The sequence below is a fragment of the Thalassophryne amazonica genome, chromosome 15, assembly GCF_902500255.1.
Source record: "Thalassophryne amazonica chromosome 15, fThaAma1.1, whole genome shotgun sequence".
In the NCBI taxonomy this organism is placed as follows: Eukaryota; Metazoa; Chordata; class Actinopteri; order Batrachoidiformes; family Batrachoididae; genus Thalassophryne; species Thalassophryne amazonica.
The window spans coordinates 93,227,435-93,248,356 of NC_047117.1; the positions used below are offsets into that span (position 1 = coordinate 93,227,435).

The 20,922-nt window shown below is 43.2% G+C and overlaps 1 protein-coding gene across 1 annotated transcript in view; it reads left to right on the top strand.

The window, feature by feature from the left end:
* The window catches only part of ccdc88aa (coiled-coil domain containing 88Aa), an 82,401-nt gene that overhangs the window by 53,829 nt on the left and 7,650 nt on the right, over positions 1-20,922 (top strand). The window contains 15 exon segments of the mRNA XM_034188449.1: positions 7,830-8,339; positions 8,432-8,637; positions 10,213-10,331; positions 10,483-10,609; positions 10,693-10,866; positions 11,163-11,324; positions 14,983-15,260; positions 15,378-15,492; positions 15,494-15,523; positions 15,593-15,643; positions 15,645-15,716; positions 15,718-15,780; positions 15,911-16,056; positions 17,559-17,651; positions 18,172-18,344. Of these exon segments, the coding sequence (XP_034044340.1) occupies positions 7,830-8,339; positions 8,432-8,637; positions 10,213-10,331; positions 10,483-10,609; positions 10,693-10,866; positions 11,163-11,324; positions 14,983-15,260; positions 15,378-15,492; positions 15,494-15,523; positions 15,593-15,643; positions 15,645-15,716; positions 15,718-15,780; positions 15,911-16,056; positions 17,559-17,651; positions 18,172-18,344 (2,319 nt within the window).

A 20,922-nucleotide genomic window follows, 5' to 3' on the forward strand; every position in this document is an offset into this window, starting at 1 on the left:
GCATATGAGGTCTTCGTCCTCCTCTTCTTCTGTGGGGGCTCCATACTGTCTTCCAGATCGAGTGCGACTGACTGGTTCCAGGCAGTCTATCCAGTTGGTTATATCCTGTTCTAAAGCCGCTATGTCTTTGGCTACACATTGTTGTCTTTGCCTGAGTCGGGCCTCTTTTGCACTCTCAATGACGATCTCACCAGAAATTTTTCGGGTGGGTGGCTCTATAATGTGATTCCCTTGATTGGGCGTCGATTGTTGTAATATTCTTCTTTCCTCGGCATCCCTATGTCTTTGTATTCTTTCCTTCGCTAGCCGAAGCTGCTCAGCTAGTTCTTCATTATCTCTTCTGGCCAGATCCAGTGTGTCACAGAAGCTCTTGTGCCACTCTTCGGAGCCTCTATAGCCTGTGAAGGTCCAGTCGGCTGACTTATGGTGGGAGGGGACGGTTTTCAGTGGACCTCGATGTGCAGGCGGAGCCTTCAGGTCTCTCTCTTTATCCTCATCTGCCTCCGTGTCACTGTTATTTGTGGCCCCCCCTGCTGGTCGTGGTGAGCGACCACTTACTTTCGGACTTGGAGACCTTGTATGATCCATTTGACAGACTGAGGACCTGTCTCCTTGTGGCTCTCGAGCTTTTAGTGTCAGTGTGAATTTGCCCTCCACATCCATGCCTTGGTCCTCTTCACGAGTTCCTAATACAAATTGTCCAGCTGTCCTTCCCATATCATGACGTTTATATGGGGGTGGCTCTGCTTCCCAGCTCGGTGCACTGGCTTTAGTGTCTTGGATCTTTCCTCTGTCATTTTTTCTCTTTTCTGCTGTAGCCTCTGTGCTTCCTGCTTGAACAAGGCCAAAACTTCTTTTTCTTCAGTGCGTTTTTTGTTGTTATTTACGTTCTTCTGCTGATCTTTAATTTCTTTTTTCTGTATTTCTACCGCAACTGCTTCACACATCACCGGATCAAATGATCCCTCCAAAGGCCATTGCCTGCCCCCATGTGACCTTTTGTGCCACTTTCTCATACATTGGTTGGCCTTAGTGCGTTTTCCTGGATATTTTCTTAGTACTAAGTCTAGCGGGGTACTTTCCCGACCTTGACCTTGAGAGTTACCCATGTAACCCTGACAAACGCTATATGAGATGTTTCTATGGTGTTCTGGTAGTCCCTCAGGGGCTGTCCTGATCCAGACCAATAACTTGCCGGCTGTAACACCTGTTTTGTATTTTAAACCCTTAAAAGGATTAAATTTCCAACTGTTATGCCCGTCTTCTTTTTCTTTAACTAAATATGAAAATTTACCTGTTTCCCACCGAACCTTCCTTGGGACCACAGTCAGAGTCAACCTAGGAAACAGTTCTTCACCTGGATCGGTTGGCAGTGTTATTAAATGATTTAATGGTATGCTAATTTCTTTATTAGGATCAGCACAAAGCAGCTCCAGCCACGGGGTTAAACCCTGATGCCACAGACGTCTTATCAGCAGCTCCCAATTAATTAGAGGGAATTGTTCTTTCTTTTGCTTCAGATTGATTACCTTAGTAATCTGCCATAATTTCTGATTGATCTCTTGTTCGTCCTGCCAATGTTCTGCTCCTACACTGTCAAAATAGGTCCTTTCCAGCCAAAAATGTGTCCTGATTCCCTGGGTTTCGATGTCTCCGTCAGTCAAGTAATGTTCTGGGAGTATTATTTCATCATCACTTAAGTCTCCCATCAATGACTGTCCCAAGCATTGATCAGTCTGTCAGCTTTTTCACTATAATCTAAGCTTTAACTCTTGATTTATAACCAACTTTATTTCTTTACTCCTCTTACAACCCTAACACTTCCTAATGTCTTTGCTCCCGACTTTCTATTTTTCCTTCTAGTTTTTTCACTTTCCACTTCTCTTTTTCGCTTCTCTCTTTTTCTGCTATGTTTGTTTATTAGTTTTCTTTCTTTGAAATAATATCTACCTTCTCTGTATTTACATAGCAGTCTCTTCTCCTGTCTTTTTCTTCACTGTCTCTGTTTCACACTTTCCTCTCTGCCTGTCATGCACCTCCCAAGTCCTCCTGTTGGGTCTAAACGCCTCCTCCTTCTCGTACTCTTTACATTAATCTTGTATGTCAGCCAGCCTGCAAGCCCTCACAGCTTTGCCTGTAACTCTCCGCTTACTCTCCGCTCTCCCACACACCAATCTTCAAAAGCTTTATACACAAAAATTATTAAAAACAACTTTCTATATATCTCTATCTAGACTTCTGCCACCCTTTACTCCGCGGCTTTAAACAACCTTTTTATTCACTTAACACCAATGTGTTCTGTTTAAGTATGTATCTCTTATTCACGTTAGACAGCTCTCCGGCGCTGCCAGCAACTCATATATTATTTATTTATTTTTTTCTTAACAAGCTACTCTTTGAGCGTACAATATTTCATTTACTTCTACGCCTTACCGCGCCTCGCGTGCGTATCCTGTGCTTAATATATTATTTTTCACAAGCTCTTCTCTGAGCATACAATATTTCATTTACTTCTACGCCTTACCGCGCCTCGCGTGCGTATCCTGTGCCTTTCTGCACTTTCTTCTACTTTTTTCCCCACTTACTGAGCTCCTCGTGAGCTTAATGTGCCTTTGCACTGAAAATATTCTCTTTTTCTTTTCTTATAAAAAACTCATATTACTGTGTACTTAATTACTTATTCTTCTCCCACACCGCACAAGCGTGTATTTGGTGCCTTACTGCACTATTTTCTGCTTCATTAATTCTCATGTATTCTGCACTAACTCTATTTTTTTTTATAGTTTTTCTCTTTTCTTAAAAAATGACGTCCTTTATTGAGCTCTTTTACTTACTGTCAGCTGTGCTACTTTGCACTTTTCTCTTTAAATCTCTTTATCACATACGGTATTTCTACTGCGCCCCCTCAGGCGCTTATCTTATGCTTTCTCTGCACGTATTCTCTTGTTAAACTCTTTTTTCTCACTTATTTTACTTCCGTCTCTTTTCTTTAAATAACCTCGTATTATCTTGTACCTATTTGTCAGTATACTCCCCTAAACTAACCCCTACAGCGCATGCTATCAGCCGGCACATTAGTAACGCATTTCAACACCAATTATTCCCCAAGCATCCAGGTTAGTTCTCCATGCACTCTTTTCCGCACCAGAGTTCATGAACATTCCTGACCTTTCACTCACACTGACATTCTTTTTCCCGGGAACACACACACCTTCTGAACATTTTATCTACAAGGCCTGATAATTTTCAATCTTATCTTTTTTAGTCTCTTATCAATTTTCTTAGTCCAGGTTCTTTTGGGTAGAGGCAATTAAAAAATATCACCTGTCAACTTGGGCAGAAATCCCGACTCACTCCTCCAGATCGTGCAGAAGTTACAAAAGGTTTCTGCTTACCTTTTAGTCGTGATCACTGTTATTTACGGTCTGGAGGGATGAGCTGGACTGCCCCAGGCTGCCGGAATGCCCCTGGACCCTCCTGAAGCTGGCTCGCCAAATTCTGTCGTGGTTCGTCTTTAGTCTTCTCGGGATGTCGTCTTTTAGATAACACAAACTAATTGCAAGTGATATGCTAGAAAAGGACACAACACTTTAGAATAATTCAGCCTTAAGCAAGATAAAATGCACAGAGTTTTTAAGTTTATTTAAGCCTTCGACACAGAGCTTAGACAAACTGAGTCCTCTAGAGAGACTGAATATGTGACAACCGCGCTCATCTATTTATTGGAGACCCGCGGGCATCGCTCCTCCTTCGACTTTTTTATTTATTTCATTCCCAAGACATGGTTTTCTATTGGAAGCGTCCTCTAGTGAACCCTAAGCAGGTGTTAGGCCATTATTTCAATGTGACAAACGCTCCCATTAAAACGTGAAGGATTTACAACTGATTTTTTTTAAAAGACCTTCAGCCACAGGTGCAGCTGGCCTGAGGCCCCCCGCACGTGGCCTCAGCCACAGGTGCAGCTGGCCTGAGGCCCCCCGCACGTGGCCTCAGCCACAGGTGCAGCTGGCCCGAGGCCCCTCGCACGTGGCCTGCGGGAAAGCACCTAAGAGGCCTTGGAAAGCCCCTGACAGACTGAATGACTAATAGAGCCCCTTTTTTTTGGTTGAACACCTGCTAGTTCAACCAGAGGACATACAGTTCAGATCAGGACACTTGATAGTTCATCATAGTTCAAATAAGGACCTAAAAATTCTTCTACAGTTTCTCTCACATAGAAAGAAAGGATTTGGAGGTGATGATTTAGACATTAAAGTGGAGGATATAAGACCAGAGGACCCTCTGCTCGAATCCCTGTCAGACCAGAAATCACTAAAGGTCCTTGGGCAAAGTCATTAATCCCCAAGCTGCTTCCAGTGTGCAGTTGAGCACCTTGGCAGTGCTGTGTGTGTAAGAAAAGCACAGTCTGTTTACGTAAATGTCATATTTAATTTTATTAAGGTAGTGGAAAATGTAATTAAAAATAGGCCATTATAAATTAATGTTTAATTGTGTTTTTTTTTTTTTTCTGTGTTCAAGAAGGTTATAGAGTGAAAGTAAAGAAATGCATACCCAAACAGCTCATGTGGAATGACTTTGAATTGATTTATGTGCATCTACATTGCTCACACAACACTGGGTAAGCTAGCAGTAAGGTTTCAAATGTGCTAAATTACAGATGCACTCTCAGCCCATGAAACTGCTTCTAGTCTTCACAAATTATGTTGTGTTGCAAACTTCACTTATATGCATGTTTGACACCCACAGTTTTGTGCACTCGAGTGGGCACACCCCAAACTGCATAAGTATGAAAGCAAATGTGCCCAATGGATGATATTTTGTGCATTTGAAAGACTCAGTACTCTGTGTGCACCATTAGTAAATCGGTCATTAACTTTAGTCACACATCAAACACTGCACACACACAGAAACAAATGCAGTCATCGTTACCTCCATGAACATTTTAGCATTTTGTTAGAATCAGCTCAATGACTGTAACATATACAGTAGTGTTCAGAATAATAGTAGTGCTATGTGACTAAAAAGATTAATCCAGGTTTTGAGTATATTTCTTATTGTTACATGGGAAACAAGGTACCAGTAGATTCAGTAGATTCTCACAAATCCAACAAGACCAAGCATTCATGATATGCACACTCTTAAGGCTATGAAATTGGGCTATTAGAAAAAAAAAAAAAGTAGAAAAGGGGGTGTTCACAATAATAGTAGTGTGGTATTGTCAGTGAGTTCGTCAATTTTGTGGAACAAACAGGTGTGAATCAGGTGTCTGCTATTTAAGGATGAAGCCAGCACCTGTTGAACATGCTTTTCTCTTTGAAAGCCTGAGGAAAATGGGACGTTCAAGACATTGTTCAGAAGAACAGCGTAGTTTGATTAAAAAGTTGATTGGAGAGGGGAAAACTTATACGCAGGTGCAAAAAATTATAGGCTGTTCATCTACAATGATCTCCAATGCTTTAAAATGGAAAAAAAAAAAAAAAAAACAGACGCGTGGAAGAAAATGGAAAACAACCATCAAAATGGATAGAAGAATAACCAGAATGGCAAAGGCTCACCCATTGATCAGCTCCAGGATGATCAAAGACAGTCTGGAATTACCTGTAAGTGCTGTGACAGTTAGAAGACGCCTGTGTGAAGCTAATTTATTTGCAAAAATCCCCCACAAAGTCCCTCTGTTAAATAAAAGACATGTGCAGAAGAGGTTACAATTTGCCAAAGAACACATCAACTGGCCTAAAGAGAAATGGAGGAATATTTTGTGGACTGATGAGAGTAAAATTGATCTTTTTGGGTCCAAGGGCCGCAGACAGTTTGTGAGACGACCCCCAAACTCTGAATTCAAAAAACAGTTCACAGTGAAGCATGGTGGTGCAAGCATCATGATATGGGCATGTTTCTCCTACTATGGTGTTGGGCCTATATATCGCATACCAGGTATCATGGATCAGTTTGGATATGTCAAAATACTTGAAGAGGTCATGTTGCCTTATGCTGAAGAGGACATGCCCTTGAAATGGGTGTTTCAACAAGACAATGACCCCAAGCACACTAGTAAACCAGCAAAATCTTGGTTCCAAACCAACAAAATTAATGCCTCGCAGATGTGAAGAAATCATGAAAAACTGTGGTTATACAACTAAATACTAGTTTAGTGATTCACAGGATTGCTAAAAAAAAAAAAAAGCAGTTTGAACATAATAGTTTTGAGTTTGTAGCATCAACAGCAGATGCTACTATTATTGTGAACACCCCCTTTTCTACTTTTTTTTTTTACTAATAGCCCAATTTCATAGCCTTAAGAGTGTGCATATCATGAATGCTTGGTCTTGTTGGATTTGTGAGAATCTACTGAATCTACTGGTACCTTGTTTCCCATGTAACAATAAGAAATATACTCAAAACCTAGATTCATCTTCTTAGTCACATAGCACTACTATTATTCTGAACACTACTGTACAGGAACACACATTTCAGTCCAAATGATTAATCTGGTCAGATGTAAAGGAGTGCATATTATTAAAGGTCTTGTTTTCTTTATCTCAGGGTTAAAGTGGTTCATCAGTGACAAGCCAGAGTGGAACTGAGTCAGTGTTTGTCAGAGTTCAGGTGGAGTTCTGATGTCGCAGCTTTTTCTGAATCATCAGCTTCATTCATGTTTACAGCTTCAGCTGGCACAGACCACTCTGTGGGTTAAAACAGTTTTAAAATGCTCACTGCTCCAGAACAAAGCTTGGAACAAATAACTTCCCATCAGAATACTTTTGTCTTTATCACTGTATGAGACAAGGCCATCCTTTAAGACCTGTATTGTTTGCAATTGCTACTGAACCTCTCTCAGTAGCCCTCTGATCTAATTCTCGTGTTACAGGCATCAGTGTAGAGCTTAAGGTGTCCTTTTATGCAGATGACCTTCTGTTATACGTCTCCAACCTGCCTGTCTCAGTCCCTGCTGCTCTTGCCACACTTCAAGAATTTGGTCAGATATTTGGATAGAAATTGAACTTAAACAACAGTGAGATATTTCCCATCAACTCAGCTGCCAAAAATTACACTCTACACAATTTCCCTTTTAAAGTTGCCCACAATAGCTTTCCATATCTTGGAGTTCAAGTCACACACAAATTTGAAGTCCTCTGCAAAGCTAACTTCGTCCCCTTGTTGACCCGAATCCGGGAAGATTTTGAATGTTGATCTCTGCTTAATGGATCTTTAACTGCGCTGTCAAAAAGAAAGTTCTCCCTCAGTTTTCAGACCTGTTTCAACTTTTCCTCCCTCTGTCCTTCCCTCTGCTTTTGTCACCTTGTTGGCCAGAAGGTTAATGGTAACCACCTGGAAATCAGCAGTACCACCTGCTCACTCCTGCTGGATTACAGACATCCTCTATTTTCTTAAACTGGAGAAAATCAGACTCTTGTTATCTGGCTGCTCAAGTAAATTTGGGAGAACATCAGCCTCGTTTTTTTTTTCAGCTTGTTCAAAAAACAGATCTCTCGATCATGCCTGACTGAAGCATCTGTATCGGTGGTTTCCAGCAGCAGTGTGCTGGTGGTGAGTTGCGTCACATACGGCTGCTCTGACTGCTCGTATCTGTCACTATTAGATCTAGAACCTGTTCACTGATGTTTGTTTTTTTTTTCTTTTTGTCTTTTGTTGTGCATACAGCAATATGTCAGTTGCCTTTATCTTTTTTCCTTTCTTTTATGAACAGGAAAAGCTACACTTTACAACTTATTATAAAAGTTTTAATACAACTGTCTAATTTTATAAAACCCAGTAAAGAAAGTTATAAAAATGAGATAAGATGCTCACTGCGGCATGTTTATCTAAAGGCCAGCAGAGTCTGAGTGAGGAGGTGAGTGAGACGATCTACAGTCAGATGCTGAAGCTGGAGAACCAGAGTCTGAGGAGGACCATCGAGGAACTCAGAGCCATGAAAATCCAACATCACACCTCATTTAGCCACACACCCTCACAACCTGATGAGTGGACCATCACATCCAAGACAGGCTTAAACCAGATGCTCAATAGTTACTCAGATCATTACCTGAAAACCCACAGAGAGGAGCAGGAAGAGGTCGAGAGCGAATTCCACTTCACAGGCTTTTGTATTCAGGAGAACAGATGGAGAGAAGATGGGGATAGTGGCGAGCATGTCAAAGAACTGATGATGAAAACCAGTCAGAATGGTCTACATGGTTTTGTTGGGTCACTCGAACACTTCTGTTGCCATGACAACACATGTTCAAACTACACTAGCAAGCACATACAGCGGCTGGAGGCCACGTGCAGGGTGATGGATTCCTTTAATCAACACCTACAAACCTGCCTCACCAACATTGGTAAGTTCTAATAATCTCATTAACTTGTAGTCCTCATCGATACGTTGAACTAGGTGTGACTACACATTCATCCATTTATTTATTCCTGCAAGATCGTAAGGTCCAACGACTGGAAACAGAGGTTCAGGAGCTGGAGACAGAGAACCAGAGTCTACAATTCACCCAGGAGGAGCATCAGATTTCTGCAGGATGCCTGGACCAACTGGAGATGGTGAAGCAGAACCTGGAGCAAGAGGCAACAGATCTGAAGCGAGAAAAGACACGACTGGATAAAGAAAATAAACTACTACACCAACAGGTACCCAGCTATACTTACAGCATCAGTGATCGATACATCCCTTTGTTCAAAAAAGGTCTCGAACACCAACCTGCAGCTGATCTCCATCTGAGACCCATCAGCAGTCCTAGTGGCAGGCAGAAGTATGTTCTACACACATAGCACATCCCGCTGTTATTCAGGTCTGTCCTGAACAGGAGCTCTGTGAAATTATCAACAGTACATGAAATATGCAGCTGAGACCCACAAATATGACGAGCACAGAGTCCACACGGACCCACAGCACCCTGGACAAATGTTGATAAGTTTGCCATCGACATGTCACACTGTTCTGCAGAAGGATTTTAAAAAGTACAGTCCAGTGATTGTGACCTTTGATCTTTTTGATCCGCAAATGAGTTTTTTATGTAGGCGGCTGCTGTCTATACTGTACACGGAGCTATCCATGGTGCTGACCATAAACTGTGGTGCTGACTGCTGTCAGCTCCTGTCTGTGCTTATGCACGGGACTTTCTACTTATGTTTCTCTCACATAGAAAGAAAGGATTTGGAGGTGATGATTTAGACATTAAAGTGGAGGATATAAGACCAGAGGATCCTCTGCTCGAATCCCTGTCAGACCAGAAATCACAGTTCAGTGATTGTGACCTTTGATCTTTTTGAGCCCAAACTCAGTGCGCTTCTTTGGGTCAATATACCGAACACACATACCAACTTTAATGAAAGATCAGGCAATTAGGAAAGAAGTTACTGCGCCCACAAAATTTTTACAAAGTACAATATGTACCAGTGACCTTGAATTTAGACTATTTACACCTCAAAAGCAATAGAATTCTTGGGGTCTGTATGAGTAATACATATACCACATTTGGTGCTAATCAGACAGGTACAAATGAAGCAATCTCACAAGTGAAACGGTGCGTGACTGACTGACTCCTCCCACATCGTACAGTGGAGCCCACTGGCCGTGCCGATACGGACATGGGGGAAAACAGATCACCTTCAGGAAAATATGGACATGGGGAAAACAGCCACGTGTGAGTCAGTCATGCTACAGGAGACTCCCAGAGCCAGTGGACACAGAGCAGCGCACAGCTGCAGTTGGGTCGCTGGTTCATATTGACCATAACGACATCCAGCAACCCTGAGTGAAAAAGGGAGGAGACAGAAGAACAGACTTTTACTGATTTGTCTAAAATCTTCTGTTCCGGACTGAGATTCGGCAGGTCGGTCTGGACAGCCGCAACGTCTCAGTCACTGAACTGGAAAGACTGATCTGCTCCCTCCTGAAGGAGGTGGACGGTTTAAGGGGACACGGCTGAGACGGTCAAAGTCCTCAAGAAGGGCAACAGGGACGTGATCAAGCAAGCTGCTGTGGACCAGCAGACACTGTCTCCTCTCAGAGAGGTGACGGTGATGACAACCATAGAACACTGAGGCCCTCCAAATATCAACTGGTTCTTAATATCCTCTGAGAATAATCAAGAAATATACTGAACACACCCACAAAACATAACATCCTCATTCATTCATATTCATTAATCATATCATTTGATGACATCAACACCTTCTGAACATCAACATTTCTGTCATTAGGAGCTGGTGGATGAGAAGCTGAAGACGCAGCAGCGCAACAGTGACCTGGAGCAAGTGGTCCAAGATCTGGAGATGAAAGTCCTGAATCAGGACATTCCTCAGCAGGAAGCAGACATCAGGTCAGCTGACAAGACAAGAGTTTAACCTCAATGCTGCAGTCTGCCCCAGGACCCCCCCCACCCCAGCACTACTTCGCCTGAATCTAGACCCCCCCCCCCCCGCAAAGTGCCAAATGTTAGATGTTACAAAGTGAACTCTTCATTGAAGCAGCAGGTTCGAGATGCCGGCATCGTCTCTGCAGCGTCCTCTTCAGATTAAAGACAAGACGGTCACTTTGGAGGCCCATCTGCAGGAATCTGTCAGCGTGAACCAGAAGCTGCACCAGGCGCTCAGGACGGTGAGTCAGTTCAGATCAAAGTCACCTTCCAGACGTGTCAGTTTCACTCTTGAAGTCAAGCTGCAGACAATCATGTCTCACAGGTGAAGCTGAGCTATGAGGCTCTGCTGCAGAGGCAGGAGGAGGCGTGCATGACACCAAGCTCCACCCCTCACAGAGTGACAGACAAGGCCATGAGCGAATTACTGCATGGGAGCCAAGAAGCCACCAAGGAACTGCTGAAGCTCAAAGACCACCTCATCAAAGTGGAGAGGAATGTAAGAGGAAAACAAGAATATCCATTAGTCCGATTACAGTCAGCGAGTTTCACTTAAATTTAATGTTTATAATAACAAGAAAAAACAAATTGAGTTTGACATCAAACATAATCCACAGACACTGACATGTAAAAAAAACAAACAAAAAAAAAACAGTGAAATTGGTATTAAATGAGAACTTTATCTTCAGTACTTTTAGTTCCTGTTGTTGTTTTGTGGTTCTTTGTTATACTTTCACACATACGCGTCTCAGGGATAATAAAGATTCATGTCTGTCTATGATCTCTCCCATCTAGAATGCAATGCTGGTGACGCAGCGTCAGACTGTGCAGGCCCACCTGGATCAGCTGGAGAACCGGTGTGACAGTCAGCAGGCTCAGATCATAGTTCTGCAGAGGCAGGCCGGTGCGCTGCAGGAGAACAACACGGCGCTGCAGACACGCAATGCTAACTTGCAGGTACCACGACACTGCTACAGGGTACCACGACACTGCCACAGGGTACTGTGATAGTGCCACAGGGTAATTTTCAATTTCAATCACAAGAGTTGCCTCAAGGCGCTTCACACAAGTAAGGTCTAACCTTACCAACCCCCAGAGCAACAGTGGTAAGGAAAAACTCCCTCTGAGGAAGAAACCTCAAGCAGCCCAGACTCAAAGGGGTGACCCTCTGCTTGGGCCATGATACAAAACATAAATTAAAGAACAATTTACAAAATGAATATACAGGAAATGCTGTTGGTGCACAGGACAGGAGGGTCTCCAGCACAAATACCACACCCACCTCTGGATGGAGCTGCACCTTAAACACAGAGAAAAAACAGAATCAGGCATCAGAAAGACAAGAAATACAGTATAATTTGTCAGCATTAAACAAGAAAAACAGAAGAAATACTAAGCTGATCCCCGGCCACTAGCCCTAAGCTTCACTAAAGACCCAGATTTAAGTAAAGTTGAGGCCACGGCATGCTCCATTTACTAATAAATTTAAACGAGTGAAAAGCATAGAACTGTACCATGCCAGTATGCTAGTCATACAAAAGGGAAAATAAGTGCGTCTTAAGTCTGGACTTGAAAGTCTCCACAGAATCTGACTGGTTTATTAACGCAGGGAGATCATTCCATAGAACAGGGGCACGATAAGAGAAAGCTCTGTGACCTGCAGACTGCTTATTCACCCTAGGGACACAAAGTAGTCCTGTACCCTGAGAACGCAAGGCCCGGGCCGGTACGTAAGGTTTAACTAGTTCAGCTAGGTAGGGAGGTGTCAGTCCATGATCAATTTTATAGATTAGAAACAGAACTTTAAAATCTGATCTCACTGGGACAGGAAGCCAGTGAAGAGACACCAAAATGGGTGTAATGTGGTCAAACTTTCTGCTTCGTGTCAAAAGTCTGGCTGCAGTATTTTGAACCAATTGGAGACCCCAAAGGCTGGACTGTGATAAACCAGAAAATAGAACATTGCAATAGTCCAATCTAGAAGAGATAAAAGCATGGATCAGGGTCTCAGCATCAGCCATAAACAGAATGGGACGAAACTTCGCTATATTTCACAGGTGGAAGAAAGCAGTCCTCATAATATTTCTAATGTGGAGGTCAAAGGACAATGTAGGATCAAAAATTACCCCAAGGTTCCTCACTTTGTCAGTGTGATGTATGACACACGAGCCTAGGTTAAGCGTTAGCTGGTCACATTGATGCCGATGTCTCACTGGACCAAGAACCATCATTTCAGTCTTATCAGAGTTTAAAAGTAGGAAGTTTCTAGACATCCAACTTATCACTGATGCAAGGAAATCTTCTAAGGATTTTATGTGAATGACATTACCAGCAGTGATCAGCATGTATAACTGAGTATCATCAGCATAGCATAGCAAGTGCCAAATGCTAAAGTGCTGAAGTTTATTGCACGTTGTTCTATTGCACTAGTTACTTGCATTGTTTAGCAGTTTGATAGAAACTGGAACAAATGATCTTCCACAGTATGTCTTTTTCCTGATTCTCTCCCCTCAGCCCCAACCAGTCCCAGCAGAAGACTGCCCCTCCCTGAGCCTAGTTCTGCTGGAGGTTTCTTCCTGTTAATAGGGAGTTTTCCTTCCCACTGTCGCCAAGTGCTTGCTCACAGGGGGTCGTTTTGACCGTTGGGGTTTTTCTGTAATTAATATAAAGCGCCTTGGGGCAACTGTTTGTTGTGATTTGTCGCTATATAAATAAAATTGATTTGATTTGATAATTTGAGACGATTTGTTTTACACTTTGGTATACGAAATCTTCTTCCTGAAGGGAGAAGTTCATACTCTGAGGAAAGTGGGTGAGTGAAGTCTGAGCAGATTTTTGTTGCCTGCGTCATAACTGACTGGTTAAACAGCTTCTCAATGGACTCATATTTTTTTATTTATATTTTCATTGCTGTTTTGTGCATATTAGACAACCTATTTTTAAGTTGAACAGTAAGGTTACCAAACCAGGCAGTGATTCCATATCTAATTAGGCTCTCTAAGATAGCTTTGTAAAAAATTAGCATAATCTGATTGCTAACACCATAAAGCCTCAGTCGTCTCAAAAAATACATTCTTTGCTGCAGTTTGTTGCACAAAATATCAATGTGTGATTTCCAGTTTAGCAAATTATTGATATGGACCCTGAAATATTTTTGTTGCCACCTGATTTATAGTTTGGTCTGAGATGATTACTGGCTTGTGTGTCATCACTTGCCTTGGGTCAAAAACCATCTCTTGTGTTTTGACACATTTAAAATCAGATGGTTTTTGTCACACCACTTAATAAGGGTGTCAATCTCATTGTAGTAGACAAAAGGGTCCATGTCCTTATGCAAGAGGCTCACGATTGCTGTGTCATCTGCAAATTTAAAAATAAAATTATTGGGGTGTACTTTCCTGCAGTCATAAGTATAAATTGTAAAAAGTATTGGTGACAACACACAGCCTTGTGGAACTCCTGTATTACAGTGCTTGATATCCGATAATGTCTGATTAAGCTTCACTTGCTGTGTGCGGTTACTTTTGAGCACTGAGTTTAAAACTATCCACAAGACTGTCTGATTGGGTATTTGCCAGAGGTGAAGTTAAGATATCAGGCAGTCTGGCTTCGAGTTCAGTCTTAGTTGAGGAGTTGATGCATCGCTGCAGTGATAAATAAGGTTGTTGTTCCACTAAACATGGCAGCAAAACTGTAAACTTAATAAGTGAGTGATCAGAGACCACTGATGTAAGAGGCATGATGTCAATATTCGTGACAGCAATACCACATGTGAAAACCAAATCCAGGGTATTTCCACTAATGTGTGTTGAGTCCCGAATGCATTGCCGAAATCCTAATGCATCCACAATTTCCATAAATGATTTGCAGAGGGGATCAGAAGGCTTATTGATATGAACGTTAAAGTCACCAATGATCAGAATGTTAGCTGCACTAGTTGACAAGTTAGAGATAAAAGCACCAAATTCATCTAAGAATTCAGAATATGGGCCAGGAGGCCTATATGCAGTGACAAAGTAATACGGCTGATTTTTATTCTTCTGACCTTGGCAATGTGTAATATCCTGAGCAGAGCGGAGAATCAGATGCTCAAACGAGTTATATTTGTGATCCCCAACAGCTAATAAGCTAAACCTAGATTTATAAATAAGAGCAACACACCCCACCCTTGCTTCGCATCACAGAGGGACGTGACTAAATGTATAGCTGGTTGGGCAGGCCTCATTAAGGGGAGGACAGCTGTAGGTTTAAGCCAGGTTTCACATAGCCCAATCATATCTAAGTGATGATCCATGATTAGATCATTAATCAACAGTGATTTTGAGGATAGTGATCTTATGTTAATGAGACCCAGTCTAAGGACCTTAGTGGGGTTGACAGTGCTAGGGGTACTATGACAGTGAAAAAGGGTACTGCTACACTACCACAGAGTGCTGTGACAGTGCCACAGGGTACTGTCTATGCATGCCTTCTACTACTTGTAGAAAAATGGAACTCAGATATTTTCCTGTCACAGTTCCATGATGTTCTCCTTCTGAGATCCAGATACCAATACCAGGTTTCTGTGTGTGTGTGTGTGTCAATTCCTGTTCCACTGGATCCCTTTTTGGTCCAGGTGGAAAAAGCCATGCTGATCTCTCAGAGTGCCTCTCTCCTGGCCCAGAATGCTCAGCTTCAGCAGCAACAGTCTGCAACAGAAAACAAGCGGGACTGCGCCATAGGTGAGCGTGAAGATCTGCGTGGTGTGCACGAGCAGCTGTTGCGTGATCACGAGCGGTTGACGGTGCTGCACGAGCGGCAGACTGCAGATTATGAGGCCCTGATTGGCAAATATGGCTGCCTGAAAAATGTGCATCGCTCACTGGAGCTGGAGCATCGCTCGCTGCAGGACAGGTACCAAAGGAGACCAGCGGTAACACTCAGTAAACATTAGGATCCAGATCCAGGAGTCTGGCAGGATTACCTGCTGCACCACAGCAGCATGTTCATGTACGTGCTGGCTGTGTCTAGGTACGACAGCCTGCAGCAGCAGAACAAGCTGGAGGACCTGCAGCAGGTCCTGAAGGAGGAGCAGGTGACCATGGCGCTGGAGAAAGAACAGCACAGGACCACAGCGGCTGAATGCTTGCCGGCTCCGTGATGAGAAGGACTGGTGAGTCCACATATCTGCCACATTCATCTTTCACGGGCATGTGTCGATCCTCACTGTGCCTCGCTTTTTTAAGGCTGAACAAATGTACCAACAGCTTCTGAAGGACAATGAGGCGCTGACAGCGGGACCACAGAGACCTGAAGAGCCAGATGAATGGGACCAAGCTGGAACACACCCGGCTGGAGGCCAATTATTCCAAAACTCAAAATGGAGTATCAGCAGCTGGACATCACGTTGACCACACTCACCAACCAGTGTGAGGTACTGAGACACAGCAACTTTAACCTTTGACCTTTGCACCGCATGGACAAGCCCGTCACTGACTCGGCCTGGGAATCCGTGGGTTTTATTTTGTCTGGGCTGTGTGTGTGATTATCTCTGTGATCTTCAGCTGCTGAACCAGTTGAAAGGAAACCTGGAGGAAGAGAACCACCACCTGATTGGTCAGATCCAGACTATGGTGCTGCAGAACCAAACGTTATTGGAGCAGACAATGGAGAACAAGGATCGGTTTCACGTGGAAGAGCTCCAATATATGTATGTGCACACTAAGCAGCATCCAGGTAGGTGGCTGATCAGTTCTGAACGAAAGTGTTGGGACAGTTAGGAGCGGCGTGTGCAGAGAGCGGTCATAGTCCTCGAGGATCACTCAGTCTGGCTCAGGATTGGTTTGCTGCGTCAAGTGAAAGGTAACAACTCAGCCCAGGTTACGGGTAGGGGTAGGTGTATGTTTACGGGTAGGGTTAGGTGTAGGTTTAGGGGTAGGTGTAGGTTTAGGGGTAGTGATGGAAGTATGTTTAGGGGTAGGTGTTGGGTTAGGGTTAGAAGTATGTTAGGGGTAGGTGTATGTTTACGGGTAGGGTTAGGTGTAGGTTAGGGGTAGGGTTAGATGTATGTTTAGGGGAAATTGCAATTGGCGCTTTCTGGCACTGGAACCCAGCAACAGGGTCAGACCCACAGGTTAGTGTTGGGGGAAAGGCTTAGGGGGAAGGGGTTCGTTAGGGGAAACGGTTGGGGTTTGAGTTAGGGTGGGTTAGGGTTAGAAGTATGTTAGGGGTAGGTGTAGGTTTATGCTTAGGGGTAGGGGTAGGTTTAGCGCCAAGCCCAGCTTACATCTGGGGCAGAGTTTGCATCAGGCCAGCTTGTCCTCTATCCAAGTGATGCCCAATTCTTGTGTTTCTGAGTAGCAAAAGTGGAAACTCGAGCTCACAGGTGGTTGAAGCAATCAGTCAATCAGCTGGCCAACTGTTGAGTCATAGGTGACATGTCAGATTTACCAATCTCTGTTCCATCCCTCACCTCAGGTCCATGAACGTTGGGTAGTGACCAAAATAACGATTCATGTTAACCCATTTCCTTCAAAGGGTTTCTGGGCTCAACCTGAGAAACAACACGAGGATCTCCTTATCCAAAGGGGTTTGACACCTTCACATACAGCAGAGCCCACTGAGGGGCTTTTGGCATCTGATTAGGGTGCTTCCAGGCACCTTCCTTAGGACGTGGCTCAGGCAGGTCCAGCTGGGAGATGATGATGTAGACCCGACAACTCCAGAGGTTCCCCCACAGTGGGGTAAACATCATGTCAGTTAGTCCTGTGATATTTCACTTTGTGAAACGAGATAATTCAGTTGTACCGACACGATTGTCACCAAACTTGCTAGTATGTTTTGTATAGTGACCCCAAGAGAGCCCATGTCTTTGGGCTAAAAGGTCATATGTCACAGTCACTGAGCTGTACTTTATAAAAGCCTTGTAAACGTGTCAGTTGTAAGTTTATCACAGTTTTCCCGTGGTGCCGTGGGTTAGTGCGGACTCCGTGCTGGGTTTTTTTTTTTTTTTTTAACCCGTTCAGGAGTATGAGGCTGAGATGATGGTCTCGTAGTTATCATCTGTTTTAGGTTACAAGAAGTCATTTCTGGGTGTTTCTTATCACAGGTCTCTCAGCTAGGACTTTGTTTTTCTTCCCTCAGTAACTCGTCACTCCAAGAATCTTGACTTCACTGAGTCCATTTTCCTCTGATTGTCTTCTTTGCGCTCAGAGAAAAGCTGAATGTTTTGAGGAGGCAGAAGGAGAAGCTTGAAGAAAAGATAATGGCCCAGTACAAGTTCTACCAGCCTTCAGCTCCTCGCCGGTAAGATGCCTGTGATCCTGAACAGAGATGCCCATGAGGACCATTTTAGAACTGCACACATCTGTCTGTGACCCATCTGTCCTTCTGTCCTCATTCAGTGGTTTACATACAGTACCTGCTATAAGGACTGTAAGTCTCCTTTTGACTTCTTTGTCCAGGAGGAGCTGGGGGATGTGGGTGTAGACACCTGGTTGTCCTCCCTCCACTTGGATGGACCGTCTACCTTAACCAATAACATGAGCTGCATAAGTTAAGGTCTGTCTGGCTACATGCTAATGGTAGCTGCAGGACAGACCTTCTCATGTCTGCTGTTCAGTCAGACTGTTGGACAGAATGAACGTCCTCCTCATTGACTGGCAGACTGTTTCTCACAGACATTATGTCTTGTACATGCTTATTGATGACTCAGTCATTTCAGATGGAGAAGAGACGCACCGGGACCCACTGAGACGCAGGAGGAAAGGAGACCAACTGTGACCAGTGTGTTTCTCCTCTGATTTTTTTCCTTCGTCTTCCATAGACATGGGAGCTGGATCACTGTGAAACTGAAGCAGCTGATCAAACCCTGCAACCGTGAGCATGAACCGGAGCGCTCACTCTTCACGGAATCACATGACTCTGGTCAGGATAGCAGCTCGGTCCTGAGTTCAGATGGTTCTGGATGTTCAGCCGTCTCCCCCCGGCATCACAGCAGTGAGTACAAAGTTCTGTTTCTCAGCACATTATTCAGTGAGCCAGCAGAGACTTAACCCAGGGTCAGATGGGACGACTCGTCACAGACCAGCTCAGTGGGTGTGTCCCACAGAGGAGGCTGGAATCCATATATGGATTTCTGTGACATATGTCATAAAAGTTGACACGAGTCATTTTAGGTCTGAATTTGGCCGATAGGTTGGACCGTCCACATGCACAGATGGGGAACTGTGAGACATTTTTGATTTAACATAAAATCTCTGTTGTATTTAATTATAAATGATCCAATTTTAATACAGTAACATACTTTTGGAGGGCGGTATGCATTTTCTGAATCCCTCCGTCCATGCCCAGTCACCCAAAATGACAGATATTTTCCCGAGTTAGACGAGGGCGAATATCTGTCTCCCCAAAAGCATGTTATTGTATTATGATTCCTTCAAATTAAAAAAAAAAATGAGCATGCAGGCTGTGTTTAATGGTGTGCTGTGGGCCATACATGACTTTCACCTCATCTGGCCCCTGGGCCACCAGTTTGCAACCCCAGTCTGAATAGTTAATATGTGTACTTGGTTTCTAAAGATGTCGCTGAGCTCCATGTGAACAATCCCCTGGTGCACTTTGACCTGAACCATTGAAAGCGTTTGCGCTCCGATCAGGATGCTGGAGTCATGTGACTAACGGCGGCACCGTAATCATCCGGCCTATCGGCGCGGTTCTACATCGCTCTGAACTTCACTTTAACTCAGCATGAGACAGATAAAGCTACAACAAATTAAAAAAAAACAAAAAACAAAAAAAACATGTCCAGTCATGTGCTGGTATCCGTGTGTCATCTTTAAACGTCAGTGTGTCTCCTCCTTTCCTCAACAGGCCTAAATGTCTCCTCGTGTCTCTCCTCCCTTCATTTCCTTTCTTCCCGCCTCTCTACTTCCTTCTATTGCTCCCGTGTTCTTCTCTCCTTTTTTGCTCCTGTCTCCTTCCATCCCCCCCTTCTCACCGGGACTCTCTGCTGCCCCCTTGTTGTCACACGTGAAATTGATTCCCTGTGTGAGAAACAGGATGGACAGACAGTCACGTCCCTGTTCCATCGTTCCCTGTGTAAGTGTTTATTTCTCTTCTCCCTCCATCACACTGTCCTCATGTTTTATCACCACAAAGTGTCGTAAAAAGCATCTTCTCGTTCATCTTTTCTCAAACAGTGCTCTGTGGCGAGCCCTAGTGGTCTGTGAGGATTGACTGATTGATTTATTTATTATCGAAATGTACATTGTATAACAATAACAAATACTGTATACAAGTAACATTAAAATAAAAGGATTACACAAAAAAGCACAAGCGCTTATTTCCATTGTGGTCCTTATAAAAAAACAGATACAGTACATGATCAACATGGGTACAAAAAATGGTTTTTAACAATGTAAAGAGAAAATATGAATTTGTGACTAGGTGGAATAAAAAATAAAAAAGTACCTATATAGTACACAATTTAAAAAAATAAATATAAAAAGAACTAGTGTTGTCAGCATACAAGAGTGTCTTGCAACTGACGCCGGACGGAATGTCGTTAACATAAATGAGAAAAAGTAGAGGCCCAAGAATAGAGCCTTGTGGTACTCCACATGTTATGGTAGCCGGATTAGAGATTGTTCCACTAATCTCAACCGATTATTTTCACTCTCCAAGATAGGATTGGAACCAGTCTATGGCTGATACATGACATTCTAGAGCGTTGAGTTTCTGTAAGAGGATCCTATGGTCTACCGTATCAAAAGCTTTTTGAAGATCTAAGAGGACCATAGCTATATAATGTCCTCTATCCTGTTCCTACTTGATATAATCAGTCAGATTTATCAGGCAGGTATTGGTAGAATAAGCGGATCTGAAACTAGAAGAGCTTATGGGCTCTGAGATAATCGTGAAGTTGGTTATAGACAACTCTCTCAAATAATTTAGATACGTACTCAGAATCGAAACCGGTCGATAGTTACCTGCCTCAAGTTTGCTGTTCTTTTTGTGAATCTGTGTCACCCTAGCCGCTTTTAGATCATCTGGATTTTACCAGTAGCCAAAGATAAATTTAGAATATGCGTTAAAGGAGAAGAAATGAGCTTGGCACTATCTTTAATAAATCTGGGTGACAGTTGGTCTAAACCGGTGGCCTTGCTCGAATTTAGATCAGACAAGATCTTAGTAACCATGTCCTCCGAGACCAAAGAAAGTTTAAAACTATTTACCGGAGCAAACAAAGATTGATAGTACTCCCTAATATGGCGTATGCCATATTTACCGACAGAAGGCGGAAGCTTGTCGACGTGTTGAGGCGATGGTAGTGAAGAATTTGTTGAAGTGCTTGGATACCTTTAATTTATCGAAACATGTCTCTCCATTTATATTTAGACTGATGTTGGAAGGTTTTGTTTTTGATTGCGATGATGTTCCAAGACTTTTTAGAGTTTGCCACAATTTTTTAGGTTTTTTATATTCATCGACTTTACTTGATATGTAATTGGATTTGGCTTCTTTTTTCCGATATTGCGCCTGATCTCGAAGATAAATGTACTTTTGGTATAAATTG